The 17952-nt window shown below is 36.1% G+C and overlaps 1 protein-coding gene across 7 annotated transcripts in view; it reads right to left on the bottom strand.

The window, feature by feature from the left end:
- Positions 1-17952, bottom strand: part of DMXL1 (Dmx like 1) — a 125306-nt gene that overhangs the window by 79809 nt on the left and 27545 nt on the right. For all 7 annotated transcript variants that reach the window (XM_061422995.1, XM_061422994.1, XM_061422993.1 and 4 more), the window contains exons 6-13: positions 14883-14949; positions 13439-13617; positions 8498-8687; positions 7159-7324; positions 3841-4053; positions 2170-2423; positions 1374-2058; positions 1162-1283 (exon numbers count right to left, since the gene is read on the bottom strand). In XM_061422995.1, the coding sequence (XP_061278979.1) occupies positions 1162-1283; positions 1374-2058; positions 2170-2423; positions 3841-4053; positions 7159-7324; positions 8498-8687; positions 13439-13617; positions 14883-14949 (1876 nt within the window). The remainder of the gene's footprint in view (positions 1-1161; positions 1284-1373; positions 2059-2169; positions 2424-3840; positions 4054-7158; positions 7325-8497; positions 8688-13438; positions 13618-14882; positions 14950-17952) is intronic.

The following is a 17952-nucleotide window of genomic DNA, read 5'->3' on the forward strand; positions in this document are numbered from 1 at the left end:
TACTTGGCACTCCCTACTACTTCTGCAACACTGTTTCTCTCCAAAGTATTTATTAATATATTTTGACCTTTTTTCTATATGCTTTCACTGAATATAAGCTGAGATTTTTGTCTGTTTTGTTCACATCTAAATTCCCAGCACTTAAAAACAATTCCTGAAAAATAGAAGACCCTCAAGAAATATGTTGCTAGTATAACACTGTATGCTTTAAAAAAAAAAACTTTGTCTTCTGTAAAATAACTTAGGGGAAAATAAAACAAAACAAAAAAAGATAGGAGCAGACTACTGATAACCTGTGCAATTCTGTAACCAGAGCATTAACAGACATTAATTGGTAGTTGAGGAGACGGCTTGAATCTCCTAAACAACAAGCTCAGTATGGCTAAAAGTTATCTCGGGGCATACTTAAAAACACCGAAACCAAAAGAATGGAAATATTGGCTTGCTGAAGGTGCTGAGGCAATGGAGATGGGGGTTTGCCATCAGTTGGGAACAGGAGGAAGTGCCTTCTAATCTAAGACAAAAGCTTTGCAACTCCTGCCTGTAGTACAACCAAATTGAAAGTTTTTTTTCTCTTGATTAAGATTAAAATGCCACTCTTATTATTTCGGCTTCCCCTGTTCAGAAATAACCTACAGATGAACCAACATGATTCAGCAATATACTGTCAGAAGTCCCCATATATCTCTGAGCCAGGAAATACTATGGGACTTCCCTGGTGGCTCAGTGGTAAAGAATCTGCCTGCCAATGCAAGAGACATGGGTTTGATCCCTGGGTTGGGAAGATTCCCTGGGGAGGGAAATGGCAACCCACTCCAGTATTCCTGCCTAGAAATCCCACACACTGAGGAGCCTTGGTAGGCCACAGCCCATGAGCTTACAAAGGAGTCAGACATGACTTGCAGCTGAACAACAGAAGGAAGTACTACATATTGTTGGACATTAGATTCTACTTTTGGAATGAATGAAAGACATGGTTTCTTTTTAAGGGACTGGGATCACTATAAGACTATCACTAAGACTATAATGTAAATGTGTAAAAAATAACTAAAAACACATTTAATTATAAATTTTATATTACAATCCTAGAAATTGCTAAGTATAAATTAACTATTTAAACACATCATATTTTATTCGTAGTTTCAAAAGTCATTTACTTACAGAAATTTCAGGATTGGAAAGCTCATATAGAAGCTTCTTGGCATCAATAACTGCTTCATATAATCTCAGATATTGTCCATCACTTGCTACAAAGCACGCACTAGGAGAATTGCAATATGCACCTAGATGTATTTAAAAAACATTTAAAATTTAACCTTTAAGCAACAATGTCAGAAAATCTAAAGTTCTTAAGTAAAAATCAGAATGCTTACCTAGACAATAACTGGGAATAAGAGTGGGCAGCCATGCCACATTGGAAAATGCAGAAACGTGAAGAGAATTAATCCGGGCAAGCTCAGAAACACCTCCAGAGAAAGACAATGGCCCAACTGGATCAACTCTCCAAAGAATAAGCTCACTGTAAACTGCATTGGGATCCTGAAAGGCCATGTCAATAGTGCTTTTATTCTGTTGTGCCGAAGGACATTCTTCAATATTCACAGCATCATCGGGTTGCTTTTGGTTATCAACATCTGGTGTCCTTAATGCATTATGGTGCGACGTTGTCAGCAATAATGGTAATACTGAGTGACAAGCTAAATCATTAAGATGAAAGCGATGACCACAGTATCTGGATTTGTGGGAAATACTGAGAACTGTAGAAAAAGCAGATTCTTCGGCAAAACTGACAAGCCATTGATTCAGGGAGCCATCAGCATGCTTTGAAATCATCATAACATTAGGAGTAAAAATACTTAATTTTAAACTATTAGTTGATTTACTGTGACCAGAAGAGATAAGCATTGACGTGGAACGTGTCAGGCTGGAAGGTTTTTGTTTCCCTTGCTGAATAGCCAAGTCAACATTCTTGGTACAGGCATACATCACTATGCTTTTACAGAGAGAGTTTGCATCACCTGTGGGGAAAGCTACAGGAATTCTGGAAACAAAGGACACCTGGAATTAAGAATGTGAGCATCAGAAGGCATGAAACTATATAAAGAGGTTTTACAAAACAGTACCCACATTTAACAAAAAGCAGCTCTCCAGAGATCATAAAAATAATACCTGTACTTGACGAAACATACCAGGCTGGTATTCGTCCAGCCAATCCACATGCCAAACCAGCAAAGAACCATCCATGGGATGAATACTGAATAGCATGTCTGCATTTTTACTCCATTCAGACAGAAGTACTTCAATCTGATGATCAATGGCAGATGATGGTAATGGCACAAAACTTGAATTTGGTACCAGTTTATCACCACCCAATTCCTTCTTTTCATGATTTATTTTCAGATCATCAACACTGTCATCAATCTCTATAAGCAAAAGAGTTCATAAACCATATAAATACAATCAAGCTACTACTATAAATTAAGAAATGCATTCTTAATCTATCTTTACAAATGCATTCAAAATGAAAAACATGTTTTCATATAAACAGGAAATGGGGTTCCCTTTAAAAATAATTTTGCTCCAGGAATATAAGGCCACTGGAGTTAACTCAGTAATCAGAAGGCCCAAAAGGCTGAGTCACTGGATTAGCAGTAGAAGGACTAATACTAACTTGAAAATAGGTAAAAGGGGCACAAAGAGTCAGACAAAACTGAGTGACTAACACTTACTTACTTAAAGGGAACATGAACTTGTAAAACATTCCTGTGGGGTGGGGGGCAACTTGGCAAAAGTTACTGAAATTTAAAAATGCTTACGCAATATGCTAATTCCCCATCTAGGGATCCACCCTATAGAAAAATTCACACAAAGATAAAGAGACGCATGATTTTACCATTATCAGTATATAGTGAGAAACAATTGAACTCAATTTAAATGTGTATCAACAAAGAAAACGCTTAAGTTTTCTCTTGAGTCTCCTGACTCAGGAGCTGTTAAAATTAATGAGCAAGAAAAGTGCCGAATACTGAATTTAAGCAAGCTACAGAACACTATGTTCATTTAAAAATGAAATCCCATAGTACAATTAAAAAGAAACTACCTTTATATATACTTGCATGAGCATAGAAAAAAATAAAATCTGGAAGAACGCTCATCAAATTTAACAATATGGAAACTTTATACATGATGGTACTGTTTAATTTTTTTTTAAGGGGAACATGTAAACTTGTAATTTAGAAAACACTTGATTTCTCTCTCTCTACTTGACTGAGGCTGAATGAATAGAAGCTGAATGTAGGGCTTAAGCCCTAAGTGTACTGCTTCTCAAACTTTAATATACATACAACTCATCTGGGAATTTCACTAAATTGCAGATTCTTGTTTAGCAGCTCCAGGTGGAGCATGAGATTGTGCATTCCTAATAATGCCAATGCTACTAGTCTGCTACTATCTGCTGCTCAGATAGTCCTCTGAGCAGCAAGACCCTAGTGGCCCACAGAAGCGTAAGTATGGAGAATTCTAAATCCCTACATTACCATCAGGAAGTAAGACACTTGGAACAAAAACGTCTATACTGGATTATCATGAGCTAGTCCAAATGTGTACTATGCCACTGAAATCTGAAGGTTATTTCTAACAGTAGCTGTTGCTGTTAAGTCACTTCAGTCGTGTCCGACTCTGCGTGACCCCATAGACGTCAGCCCACCAGGCTCTCCTGCCCCTGGGATTCTCCAGGCAAGAAAAGTGGAGTGGGTTGCCATTTGCTGGTGCTACGCTAATATAAAAATCTTCGCTATCTTAAACAAAACGTCATAGTTTTTACCCTTCTTAAAGCTTTACCTTCATCAGATTTTACATCTGCCTGATTAGAATCTTCTACACTGGTCTCAGAAGATGGTTGCTCAAAACTTTTTCTAAGTTGTTGTAAAAAGACTTCCATGGACAAAGAAAAATGCAACTCTTTATTGTTTAGCCAGTGTACCACAAAAGGTCCACTCTTCTCTTCATTTTCACTTAGACTCAGAGAGGTAATAGAAGGAAGAAGTGGAATGTCTACAAAGAACAAGAAAAAAATCAAAGTTATAATTTCTATCATGCTAGCACATAAAACACATTTTATTTAATCTGTGAGACTCACAATATAATGGTTCCCACAATTATTACTAATGAAAAAACAGACTTAAATGGTGTATTTAATATACTTATTATAAAGGACAGAAAAGTATACATTCTAAGTCACATACCATAACTTACTTATATATACACACATGTATTTTTCTACAATTATAAAATGCTCTCATTAAGAAACCTATCTATAATTTGTAGACATGTTAATAGAATAGTGTTCTTAATTTATACAGAAACTCATTAGAAACATATTTTAACCTGATCTACCATTAAAAATGTCATCAAGTTGTCAAAGGACCAGTGATATGTTTACCTCAATAGCAACAACTTTCTTTTACTTAAGAGACTGACATATTAACTTTTTTCATGACCTACCTATCTAATCCTAAGATAGATACTGCAATAGATACTGTTTATTTATTAGCATCAAGATTGAAATCAGATAGTATGAAACTGAGGTTCCTTTCTTATATTCAAGAAAATCATTCAAGACAAGCCAACTCAGCTAAAAAACAAAACAAAATCTGATCCCTTGGTATTACTTTTGAAATCATTGCTAAGTGAAGTATATTGAAGTACAAATTCAGAGTAAATTGTAAAAAATGACAATTCTTACATAATAGAGGTAAAGAAAGATCTTTCTATTATTATTAAAGTCCAAATCTAAATCATGCTGGTGTCTGCTGAACAGTACAGGCTGGAATAGATTTAGGGAAGGTTCAGAACAAATCTGCTGATTTTAAAAAATAGGAAATATAAATAATTTGAATTATTTGTTCAAACACTGTCTATTGCTGGACACCAACAGAAAGAGTATTATAGGGGATAAAGGAAAGAATAAATGAATCTTTTCCCCACCCCTTCTACTGGAAGTGGTTCTAAGAGTTGATGGATATTATCTAATTCAAGAGCTCTGTTTATAATTATATATTCATTAGTATAATTGTTTAATTAGTATTTATCTATCTCCTACCTGGTTATATGCTTCATATGAGCAATGATCAATAACATCTTGATCATTATTGTATCTCCAGTTCCTACATGGCACTAAACACACAATAAAAGCCTTGAGGGGCTGAACTACCAATTGCACTGTTGCTAGGTGGATACACAATAGTGTTGGGGATTTAAACTGTCCCCAAGAAACTTCATGGGGAGGAATTTCTGATTTTCAACTTACAAATCAACCCAGAAGAGATAAGTAATCCTGAAGTAGATCACAGGCCTAGTTGTTAAGTACACAAATAAGGAGGGGCTTAGGCTGACTTTTAGCAGAAGCATTCTGGTTGAAAAGTAACCACATTTCCTTTGCCTTCTGACCTCACTCAAAAAATTTGGTAAAATCATTTCTTATGAGAAATAATCATGGAGAGGGTATAAGAGCTAGAATTAAGAGAACATAATATTATGAACTTCTCTCCTGTATCTATTTCTATTGAACATATATAAGTTCTGGCCTTGCAGAAAGGTCATTCTAACAGACCTAATTTAAGGCAAGAAAGTCTCCACAGAATCTAATATAGCTCCTAAAGTTATTATTTTTATTTGATTTTCCCTAAATGTATGAACTTTTCTTGGGGACCTACAATCTGAAGAAAGGTTTTAAGAGTTTTCCTTATTGTAAGGTAGTCAAGAAGATGCTACAGCCTTTTCTATTAAAGTGAGAATTCAAGCTTTCTTTATTCTCAAAATACTGTCTTTTACTCACAAAGACTTTTAAAATTATTCCACTGACCTCAGAGCTTCCTCTGGATACTATAAGCACTGACAATATATCTTTTTTGATAAGGTAATAATATAATTTTCAATAAAAATCATTCAATATTCTCCCATTTACATTTTCTTGGCTCATGGATTCTTTTAGTGCTGGGACTGTTATTAACCAAATAAAACTGAAAAAAAAAAAAAAAAAGGCAAATACCACAGGTATTATTCCTACCACAGGTATCTCTGAACTTTTAACTTATCAAAGCACTTCTCACTTTGATTCAAGTAACTAATGGACTGTATTCATTCTATGAACTTCTCACTTCGATTCAAGTAACTAATGGACTGTATTCATTCTATGTTTCTCGAAGAATGCAATACTGCAAATCCAGTGTGTTATATGTAAATAGGTTGTGCTTGATTTATGTTTAAGAATATCTCTGGACTTCCCTGGTGGTCCAGTGGCTAAGACTCTGCCCTTTCAATACAGAGGGCCTGGATTCAATCCCTGGACAGGGAACTAGATCCTGCAGACCAAAACTGTTTTCATGCTGCAACAAAGACCCGGTGCAGCAAAATAAACAAACAAAAGAATATCTCAAAATACACAAAAATTCATTAGAGTGGTTTCCTTCTGAGGAGGAAGACTAGGGTGGAATAGATATGAAGGGAGGTTAACTTTATATTTCCTGTATAGATGGTGTTTATTATGTGCAAATATTATTTTTAACTTTTTCCCAGCAATATTTTAAGGTTCTACCTTAAATGCCCAACTGTGACCACCTGGTTTTTAAACTAACATAAAATATTTACTATAATGATAAACACATCAGTCTTCAAATTCATAGATAAATCCAGGTATTCTAGATCTTTCAGTCTATCTCAAAGTACATATTTGACCACAACACAAGGTTTCTTAATTCTTCAGTTATAACTTCTACAATATTTCTGCCCTATTTCTGAAATGGCTCCAAAGATTAAGTACAAAACATACCAGTTTCATATGAACAACAATACAGTAATTATAATTCTGAGGTGTTGATTTTTTTGTTAAGTATTAGTTCAAATCTCAACTTTTGAATAAACCAATACAGAACATCTCAATGACTTACCACGATCTAAAATTACAGACCAAATCACAGCCTTAAGAACCAAACAAGTAAACAAAACTCTTTCTATCATCAGTGAGCTGGCTATAATGAAAAGTTAGCTAAGAAAATCACCTACAATTTTTTACTTACTCAATAAGTATAGTATAACTTACTGGTCATAAAAATCAATCTACTTGATCTGAAAAACATTTTCTGAACAGCACTTTATTACCTGTGGCTGGGTTGATGCTGGCTGCAATATGAAAGTGGCAAAGTGCATTGGCATGCAGTGGAGCGTTCCTGTGAACGTGGTGAGGGTCTTGCTGGTGTGGCAGGTACCCAGTATGTGCTACAAGTGCAAGCGATCTCCGACCTCTGCGAAAAAATTTCTGATTTACCTATAAGAATAAAAACAATGCAAAACAAAGTAAAACTAACATCTATTTTGTTATAAGCACATAAGTGATATAATGATTGTTAGATGCTATTTCAAGTAAGCCTATATGTACAAGTACTTTACAGTATTTTTGTACAACAAATGTGAAACATGAAATAAGCTTGACACTTTTAACTGCCTGACTCATCTTTAAACCATCACACAATACGTTAAATTTTGATTTAATATTTTCTTAATTAAAAAAAAAGTTTACCATGCATCTGTGGGAAATGATGTCCCTATTTATACAGTTCTCTTCGTATCCACAGGTTACTGACCACAAAGCACTGACTAATATTACCACCATTCATTAGGATGATATTTCATAGTTTACAAAGCACTTTCACTGCAATCACCTCATTTGATCCATGAGGCAGACAACGCCAATATTGCTATTCTCATCTTTCATACGATACAATACTTTATACAGAACACAACATCACCTGAAAGTGATTCCTAGTCAAGAACTTCTTTCAACTATTACTATATATAACCACTGATTGAGTCTCAGTAGTTGAGTCTCTATACAATACACACTTAATTACATTCTATGCCACTAGCAATACGATCTAAATTTGAGAAACAGTATTTCCATAATCATACAAAACATTCAAAGATAAATCATTTTTAGGTCACTTTCTTATTTTCAAGGATCCATGTTACTAGTCTATGTTTAATTAGCCCCAACATCAAAAACTGACTTTAGTTTTGCCATACTATAGTAATTCATGTTCTTGGAGGTTTGAACGATAACAAACGTAGAACACAATCTGATAAAGTAATCATTCCTGTAATGACAGGACAAACACCCTAAGCCCTAAAGAAAGAAAAATAACACATTATTTTTACAGTCAAATTTCTGCATTCTCAGATCTTAATTTACTTTATGTTATTTCAGCTAAGTATGATCATCCTTTTGATATCATCAGTTAACCTAAGGTTAACTTTGTAATTATAGGCAGTTTCATGCTAGACAAAAAAAAAAAATACTGAAAATTTTCTGAGAACTGATTTCCTAAGACATATATTTTTTCATAACTATCCATGATTTTGAATATTAAGATGAATGTTACAAAAAGGCCTTGTACAAAAGATATTAAAACATATAGGAAAAACATCTAACAAAAAGACTTACATCTGAAGCATTCTGAACTCGTTCTTTACTGGAAACGTTTCTCTTGCTGTTATTTGTTAAATTAATTGGTTCAGTCCAATGGTTGCAGTCACCTCCATAGAGCAAACAATCATTTGGTAAAAATGTCTCTACCCAAAGACGACATATGTTATCTTTGCAGCAAGTCAACAGTACATTACATACAGAAGCCCTAAGGAATAAAAGGATTTTAGAAGCGAAAACATAAATTTCCCACAGTATCATATTCCACAATGTTTCTATAATTATTTAAATGTACACAACTAAGGTATCAATGAAAAAAAGTCAGTATACATTTATGCAACATAGTCAAAACCATTAAAACTGAGTTGGGTGTTTGATTTCATCACTGCAAACACTTGCTAATCCATTTATTTTCTGCCTAGAACTCAGTAGTTCCTGTTTCAGTAATCCAAGATTCTTACATCTAAAGAACAAAAACTGAGATCGTATCATACTCCCTCAGTTAATAACAAGGAAAAAACCTGACATCTTCTATTCAGATTTTCTGATTTATTCAGTGGATATTTATTTAAATTATTTCACAAGGCTTCATTTTTACTTCCTGTAAAGGTATATGCATACTTGTCACTAACAAGCTACAGTAACTAGTACACTTACTGTGTCTTTGCCTAACATATAACAAAAGCAGTCAAGTGCGAAAACAGAAAAATCCGTTAAGTATTAGCCATCTCCTTCCTTAGTCATTTTTGACTTTCAGTGAATTTACTGTCTTGCCACCCCACAAAATAATAACAAAACAATTACATATATGTTAATAAATCCCATGTGCATCAAGAGCTCAAAAGCTGGAATTCTATTATTAAAGACTACCTTTCTATTGACTGACAGTCTTTGTTAACTCAGCAAAATTTTTTTTAAGTTGCAATATCCTATAATAGAAACTTATTCAAACATATCTAACTGATTAAAAAAGAAAAACCAGTAGAAGGTTTCTATCAAGTAACTTGATAAGTTAAAGAAAAAAATTTTTTTAAATATTCTATAGTAGTCAGTTTTTAAAACATACCTATCTGATTAAAAAAAAAAAAAAGCAAAGGGAGAACAACACATTCTGTCTTGGTAGCTCTCTCCAGATTCCTCCCCTGCTCTTACACCTCCCTCCCTGCCCCTCCCCTTCTATGTCTACTCCCCTACTTCTTTTCCATCTCCATCCACTCTCTGGGCTTCTCTGCCTCTGCCTTCTCCTACAATTCTCTACTTCTTAGCCTCTCCAAACCACCCTCCCTTTCCACCTCTCCTACCTCTCATTGGTACCCTCCTCCTCGGGCCTCTCCTTACCTTTCCAAACCCTCTGTTTCTCCTTCCTTTTCCCATCCTTATGCCTCTCCCTCCTTTTTTTCCTTCAATTTTCTTCCCCTTTTTTCTCTGTCTCCCGCTGACGTTTTCCTGCTCTCGTTCCCTCTGTTTCTCTCTAGTACATTTACATACACACAGGCAGTGGCAATAGTATCAAATATAACAGAAACAAAAGAAAATACAAAAAGGCAATATGGAAAGTGCAAGGTTCATAGTGCCCCATCAGTAAATGGCAGAATGGGAGGCTTACAAAGAAAGAGCAGAAGATAGGAGACAAAAGAGTTGAACAGACAGCAATCAGGAGAGGCATATGAACTTAGACAAGACCAACAAAGCAAGCTAGAAAGGTGCACAACTCAGAAGCATGGACACGGTTTCGACCACAGATAATGTTTTTCAGAACACCAAACCTTTACAAATAGTGTAAACAGCTGGCTGGTAATATAAGCACGGCATAGAAGAAATATCCTGATGTATCTGAGGCATTGCTCAGGCCATATCTCCCTTTCTCACTTCTTCATCAAGGTACCTTATTCTCTCTTCAATAAGCACATCATATTCAGGTACAGCCCTCCCCCTCTACCCGAAAATGATATATACAGATGAATGACCTTATATAGGGCAACAGTATGATGGGTAAATGTCTGCAACAGTTGTCCTATCTTGAGGCAACAACAGGCTAAGATGGTTCTAAAACTAGTTATGTAAAACCAACTTCTGAAGGTTGGTGTGGGGAAAATAACCAAACCTCCCAATCTGTCCTACATTCATCATTTTAATTAACAGGGAAGTGCCTGTATATGATCATTACAAGCACATCCCCATTTTTCCTCTTAAGATAGCAGACACTTTGTGTGAAGCATCATCATTTGGCTGAACATCTTAATTTTAAGATGCCGTAACAGAAAGGACAATGGTCTTTGACGGGATCTCTTTCACTCTCATGAGAAAGGATCAGCCTTCCTACTATAAATCTGCAGGCAGCTGGTGAAACAAACATGAAAACTAAAAGAACTAAAGGAAATCAGTTGGTTTTTTTAATAGATCCAAAAGTGAAACTCTGGAAACCTTGCCAAGGCGCCACAACTAACAGAAAAGTCTCGTTCTATACCACAGTTCTTTATGCTGTAGAATTTAGCTGATAAAAGAGATAAAATAAGCAGGCGGAAAAAATTAATGTTTTTTTTTTCTGTCATAAAGTATTCCTAATGCCCCAGTTCAAGGTACCTGCCTCTGATGGTATCTTCCACTATGATCACTTTTGCCAACAGTGAGTGAACTGTATCAGAAGCAGATGTGACTGTCCTCTCTCAAAATATACAATATTTCATAATTCTCTTTTTTAGTATTCTGGTGCTCTAATTAGCTGCATGTGAAAATACCTGGAATATCGTCAGAACTCAACCTTCAGAATAATGTAAACTTCTGATAGTTCTAAAAGGTTGACAGTTTGTGAAGACAGCTGTTTTTACTTTACGCATGTCATAGCTCGGGGCTTCCCCAGTGGCTCAGCAGTAAAGAATACACCTGCAGTGCAGGAGCTGCTGCTGCTGCTGCCAAGTCACTTCAGTCATGTCCGACTCTGTGCGACCCCACAGACGGCAGCCCACCCAGGCTCCCCCGTCCCTGGGATTCTCCAGGCAAGAATATGAAGTGGGTTGCCATTTCCTTCTCCAGTGCATGAAAGTGAAAAGTGAAAGTGAAGTTGCTCAGTCGTGTCCGACTCTTTGCAACCCTGTGGACTGTGCAGGAGACATGGGTTCAATCCCAGAGTTGGGAAGATGTCCTGGAGAAAGAAATGGCAACCCACTCCAGTATTCTTGCCTGGAAAATCCTATAGACAGAGGAGCCTAGTGGGCTACAGTCCATGGAGTCGCCAAGAGTCAGACACAACTGAGCACACACACGTCATGGCTCATTCTATTCTAGACACATATTTATACGTGTGAGCAATGGTCTCAGAAGTACTAAAGTAATAGTTCTCAAAGTGAAGGTGGACTGAGGGTGCTTCTGCTAACAATATAGACTGTCCATACCACTCTCCTTTAGCTCAAAACTGTGAAACGTACTTCTAACAGAAGAACCATCTGTGTACCTAGAAGGTCCTACTTCAATGCTTTGTTAGACTAGAGGAGAGAGGTAAGAAAAATGGTAACTATCGCACTACAAAATTGTTCAAAAGATCTAGGTATAACAATGATGTATGTATGCTGTTATACATACATTATATGTGGGTTTGTGTCCAAATCCATAGAATGTACAACACCAAGAGTGAATCACAATGTAAATTATGGACTTTAGGTGATAATAATGTGTTGATGTAAGCATCAACTGTAACAAATGTACCACTCTGGTGGAGGATGTTGACAAAGCAGGTGGTTGTGCATATGTGGGGAAAAGGGTTGTATGGAAAATCTCTGTACCTCCCTTCAACTTTGCTATAAACCTTAAACTGCTCTAAAAAGAATGTTTAATATGAAATAATTTTTTTTAAAAATCTTGGTTTACTCTGCTGGTTCAGAAGAGCAAAACTAAAGTTAACAGATGATCTAAGTATGCTATAATGGATCAGCTTAAGACATTCTCAGATGACAAAAAGATAAGGGAAAAACTGTATTGATCCATAGTGTGGCCAAATTGAAGATGGCCATGTGGAACAAAAAGGGATTTCTACCTACAATTAAGTAATACAATACCTCTGTAACTTACTGCTGCTGCTGCTGCTAAGTCACTTCAGTCGTGTCCGACTCTGTGTGACCCCATCGACGGCAGCCCACCAGGCTTCCCTGTCCCTGGGATTCTCCAGGCAAGAACACTGGAGTGGGTTGCCATTTCCTTCTCCAATGCATGAAAGTGAAAAGTGAAAGTGAAGTCGCTCAGTCGTGTCCGACTCTAGTGACCCCATGGACTGCAGCCTACCAGGCTCCTCCATCCACAGGATTTTCTAGGCAAAAGTACTGGAGTGGGGTGCCATTGCCTTCTCCGCTGTAACTTACTAAGTATATGCAAAAAGTCAACGGGATATCAAGTCTGACAAAGACTATAGGAAACAAATGAAGTACTAACAGGTTTATTTGTGCATGCATGTGTAGGTTAAATTAATATCTAGTTTAGGACATCATAATCTATTAGCCCATGTACTTTTCCTCAAAGATGCTGCAGGCAGTTAAAGAAATATTTGAAGTCTCATGGTATACACTCTCAATAAAGCTTGTATTTTTAGTTACAAAAAAAAAAAAAAAAAAAACCAGTGGATACACATAGAAAGGGACAAGCTAAAGAGAGTGAAATATGAAAAAGTTGATGCAAATAGAAATTTGGAGAATGATTAAAGATGAAAGAACTGAAAGAAAAAGATGCACAACTCTTGTCACTTTAAGATATCTGAACTAGAGGTAAATTATCCTTTCACATGGCTCTCCTCTTAAGTATCATATATAGTTAACTCATAGCCAGAGGCTTGCAGTCCAGGAGCTATCTAGTACTACTTGAATCTTCATGGGCAAAAACCCTATAGCAATGGATTCTCAAAATGAGAAAAGCGGTCAAAGTCACAAAGATGACGTTCTCTTAATACATGGGAAAAATGACTAATCCACTGACCTAGGCATATATTTGCTTGTTTTACGCCAGGAAAATCCATTTACAGCTCGAGGATGGGCCAGATATACAAAAGAAAAGTCAGTTTCTCCTTCAGATTGTTTTTCTGAATTTTTATCTGGAGAGGTAACAGATGTCCGCCAGTTTTCTACATTATACCATACCTTTAAAAGACAGTCATCCTAAGAGGGTGGAAAAACAGAAACAGAAAAACATCCAGATCAGAATTAAAGGTTAAACCAAATACCAAAGGTAAGATTTTTCTTCCCAATTAAAGGAACATAGGGATTGGGCATGAAAAAATTAAGAAAATCTCTGATTCTGATACTTTTCTAACCAGCATTCCTTAACTGTTCTTTGAGAATTAAGGTATGTGAACGTGTGTATTTTGCAAAGGTTGGTTCAAGGAAAATGCTAGCTACTATTTGATATGGAAAATAAAGTCATTCAGGAAAGACCTAAAGATGAAGGGTTCATTTTCTCACTTAGCCAAATATTAAATAAGAAAGTATTACCATTAGTAGACTTCAAAATACTGCTAATTTTATAAAACAACATTTTTTATAGATTGTCGTATGAATGTTCAAAGAAAATGATATTAACTAGTTAGCAACTACCACCATACAAAATATTCTAAGCACAATCAAAATTGCATCTCCTAATCTGGGAAGGAAAGCAAGAATGAGAGATTAGCATGTACCAGGTTCTGCTCTTAAGCTACTAATTACATTCCTGACGCTGACTAAAGTTAATCAGATTAAACAGCCCTAGTTTTCTCCTAAAAAATTTTTAGGAGAAAATACCTCACCAAGAATTTAAGACATCTCATATTCTTAGTCTGCCGATTTGAGTCATGGGAAAAATAACTTCAGACTATTAGTTTTATGTAAAGTGCTCTGTGAACCAATGATTTAAAATAATTAAAATTTAAGGGAATTCACTATTCTGAAATCAACAGGTAATAACAAAGAAAAGTTAAAAATGTCCTTCTAGAAAGTCTGTAAATTCTTTTACTATAAATACAGTCTAATATAGCTGTCAGCTAGAAGATAACATAAATAACAGTTATAGTTTATTACTGACAGTATACTATATCCAAGACACTGTGCCACTTTACATACACTGTCTAAACTATGACCCATGACCTATGAGGTAGGTATTATTATTCTTAGTTTATACATCAGAAAACCAAGGCTCAAAGTGATTAACTACTTGCTCAAGATCAAAAAGTTGGTAAATGGCAAATTTATACCCAGATCTACCTTTGATTTAAGCTGTTTCAATTATATCATATTGCCCTTTAACATAATAATATTTAGCCAATTTTTGCTATTTAACATATTTAACAGAAAATGTTTGCAACTTAAATAATGAAACAAGTTAAATTTTTTTGATATTTCAAAATACACCATAAACACAACTTGATAATAGTATTTTCACAAATTACCTTCCCAGCAGTGGCAAAAAATTCTCCATCTGGTGAAAATTTCATTAAATGAACTTGGGAAGCAGTTCTGTAAATTAAATAGACAAGGCAAAATTTACGAGGAAAATTAAATGAGAGAATGCAGTATTACTTCTCTAAACTATATTCAGTAATCTGCTTCAAATACAAAATATAATAACAAGTTTGACACTCACTTTTAAGTATATCTCATAAATTAGAAATAGAAAATGTAATATTAAATACAAAAATTATTTTCAATGTAAAAATATCTATGCATAAGAATCATATAAGGAATGACTTGTCATTCTTTAAAGCTTAAGACAGAAGAGTCATAGGTCTCATTCCTTTAGAATATGAGAAAGAAAGGTTTCATTTTTTAACCTGGAAATCTAATTTTTGGAGCTATGGATGCTTACATTCCAACATACATTTACAAGAACAATAAATCAGTATTTTATAATGAATTCTGCCTTAAGGCAGCATTTGCACAGTTGAAGATTATGTGTGTGTTAATGAGAGACTTCCAATAATTATGGATTCACCCTTCCAATTTCACCAACATACTTGGTGCATACTTGTCTCTCCTTCTTCAAGGAGTTTCAGTTCATTCCCCTCATCACCTTCCCTTCTGCCTTTCAGGAAATACTGATCTCAAGACATTTCTCACTATCGTTGCTTTCCTTTTCTTTATCCAAGTCCATGCTTAGATAGAGTCACACTAAAATTATTTGTAAAGCAAGCCGAAGAGGAATGCCATCACAGTTCAATTTCAAATAAAAAAAACTTTTTACCCTGATTCTAATTAATACATAACAGAAAATAATGATATAAATGGGTGAAAAGAAGAAAATAAAATCATCTATAGCTTCACCAAAACCACAACACCCATTTCCATGCAAAATCACTAGTAACATGTTAATACATTGACTTCCAAATCTCTTTCCACTCTACCTCTCCATCTACTTTCTGTGGGAGGTTGTGGGGAAGAAGATGGAAACTGATGTCATATTTACAATTTGCTCTGTAATACATATTTTAAAATATGTCATGAACATTAAGTTCTGATACTTTGAAACTCCAATAGTTTGGGCACCTGATACGAAGAGCTGACTCCTTTGAAAAGACCCTGATGCTGGCAAAGATTGAGGGCAGGAGGAGAAGGGGATGACAGAGGATAAGATGGTTGGATGGCATCATCGATTCAATGGGCATGGATTTGGGTGGACTCTGGGAGTTGGTGATGGACAGGGAGGCTTGGCGTGCTGCAGTTCATGGGGTCACAAAGAGTCGGACACGACTGAGTGACTGAACTGAACTGAACATTAAGTGGTAGAATGAACATTTTTGAACACACGTTTTTACGTATCTGGTTAATCTTAAAGATATCTTTAAAACAAATAATTAAAAGTGCTTGGTCTTACACTGCTATATTTAAAATGGATAACCAACAAGAACCTACTATATGGCACATGGAACTCTGCTCAATGTTGTGTGGCAGCCTGGATGGGAGCAGGGAGAATGGATACATGTATTTGTATGGCTGAGTCCCTTCACTGTTCACCTGAAACTATCATAACATTGTTTGTTAATCAGCTATACCCCAATACAAAATAAAAAGTTAAAAAAAAAAATGCCTGGTCTTCATGATTGTGACTGTGTTGCCCCTACAGTCTTTTCTTAAAGCAGTATCTAAAGGAATTCTTTTAAAAGGGAATCAGATTTCACGCTCTGCTCAAAACCCTCAACAGCTTCCCAACTCACTCAAAATTAAAATGCAAAAGCCTCACAATAACCTATAAGCTGCCTCCTGACTCTAATCATTTCCCCATCACTCCTCACTATGTTCACTTTCGTCCAGCCACAAGGTGACACACAGTTTTACCTCAGGGTCTTGCACTAGTTCCCTTCTCCAAAAGCTATGCACACATAACTTACTTCCTTCATGCCTATACTCAACGTCACCTCTACTCCTCTTCTCCTATCCTATCTATTCTATGTCGTACCTACTAGTCTTCATCTAACAGGTATAAGCAGATTTTTAAAATGAACCACAAATGAACTATAATCAGATTAAGCTCAACTTTTAAATGTATTCCAGTTAGTGTAATCTTCCGTTGTTCAGTTCAGTCGCTCAGTCGTGTCCGACTCTTTAGAACCCCATGAACTGCAGCATGCCAGGCCTCCCCTGTCCATTACCAACTCCCGGAGTTCACCCAAACTCATGTCCATTGAGTCGGTGATGCCATCCAACCATCTCATCCTCTGTCATCACCTTCTCCTCCTGCCCTCAATCTTTCCCAGCATCAGGGTCTTTTCAAATGAGTCAGCTCTTCCAGTTAGGTGGCCAAACTATTGGAGTTTCAGCTTCAACATCAGTGCTTCCAATAAACACCCAGGACTCATCTCCTTTAGGATGGACTGGTTGGATCTCCTTGCAGTCAAAGGGACTCTCAAGAGTCTTCAACACCACAGTTCAAAAGCATCAATTCTTCAGTGCTCAGCTTTCTTTATAGTCCAACTTTCACATCCATACATGACTATTGGAAAAACCATAGCCTTGACTAGACAAACATTTGTTGACAAAGTAATATCTCTGCTTTTTAATATGATGTCTAGGTTGGTCATAACTTTCCTTACAAGATGGCTGCAAAGACCATCTGCAGTGATTCTGGAGCCCAGAAAAATAAAGTCTGATACTGTTTCCCCATCTATTTGCCATGAAGTGATGGGACCGGATGCCATGATCTTAGTTTTCTGAATGTTGAGCTTTAAGCCAACTTTTTCACTCTCCACTTTCACTTTCATCAAGAGCCTCTTTAGTTCTTCTTAACCTTCTACCATAAGGGTGGTGTCATCTGAGTATCTGAGGTTATTGATATTTCTCCCGGCAATCTTGATTCCAGCTTGTACTTCTTCCAGCCCAACGTTTCTCATGATGTACTCTGCATAGAAGTTAAATAAGCAGGGTGACAATATACAGCCTTGACGTACTCATTTTCCTATTTGGAATCAGTCTATTGTTCCATGTCCAGATCTAACTGTTGCTTCCTGACCTGCATACAGGTTTCTC

This window comes from Bos javanicus, chromosome 7, assembly GCF_032452875.1.
Source record: "Bos javanicus breed banteng chromosome 7, ARS-OSU_banteng_1.0, whole genome shotgun sequence".
NCBI classification, from domain to species: domain Eukaryota; kingdom Metazoa; phylum Chordata; class Mammalia; order Artiodactyla; family Bovidae; genus Bos; species Bos javanicus.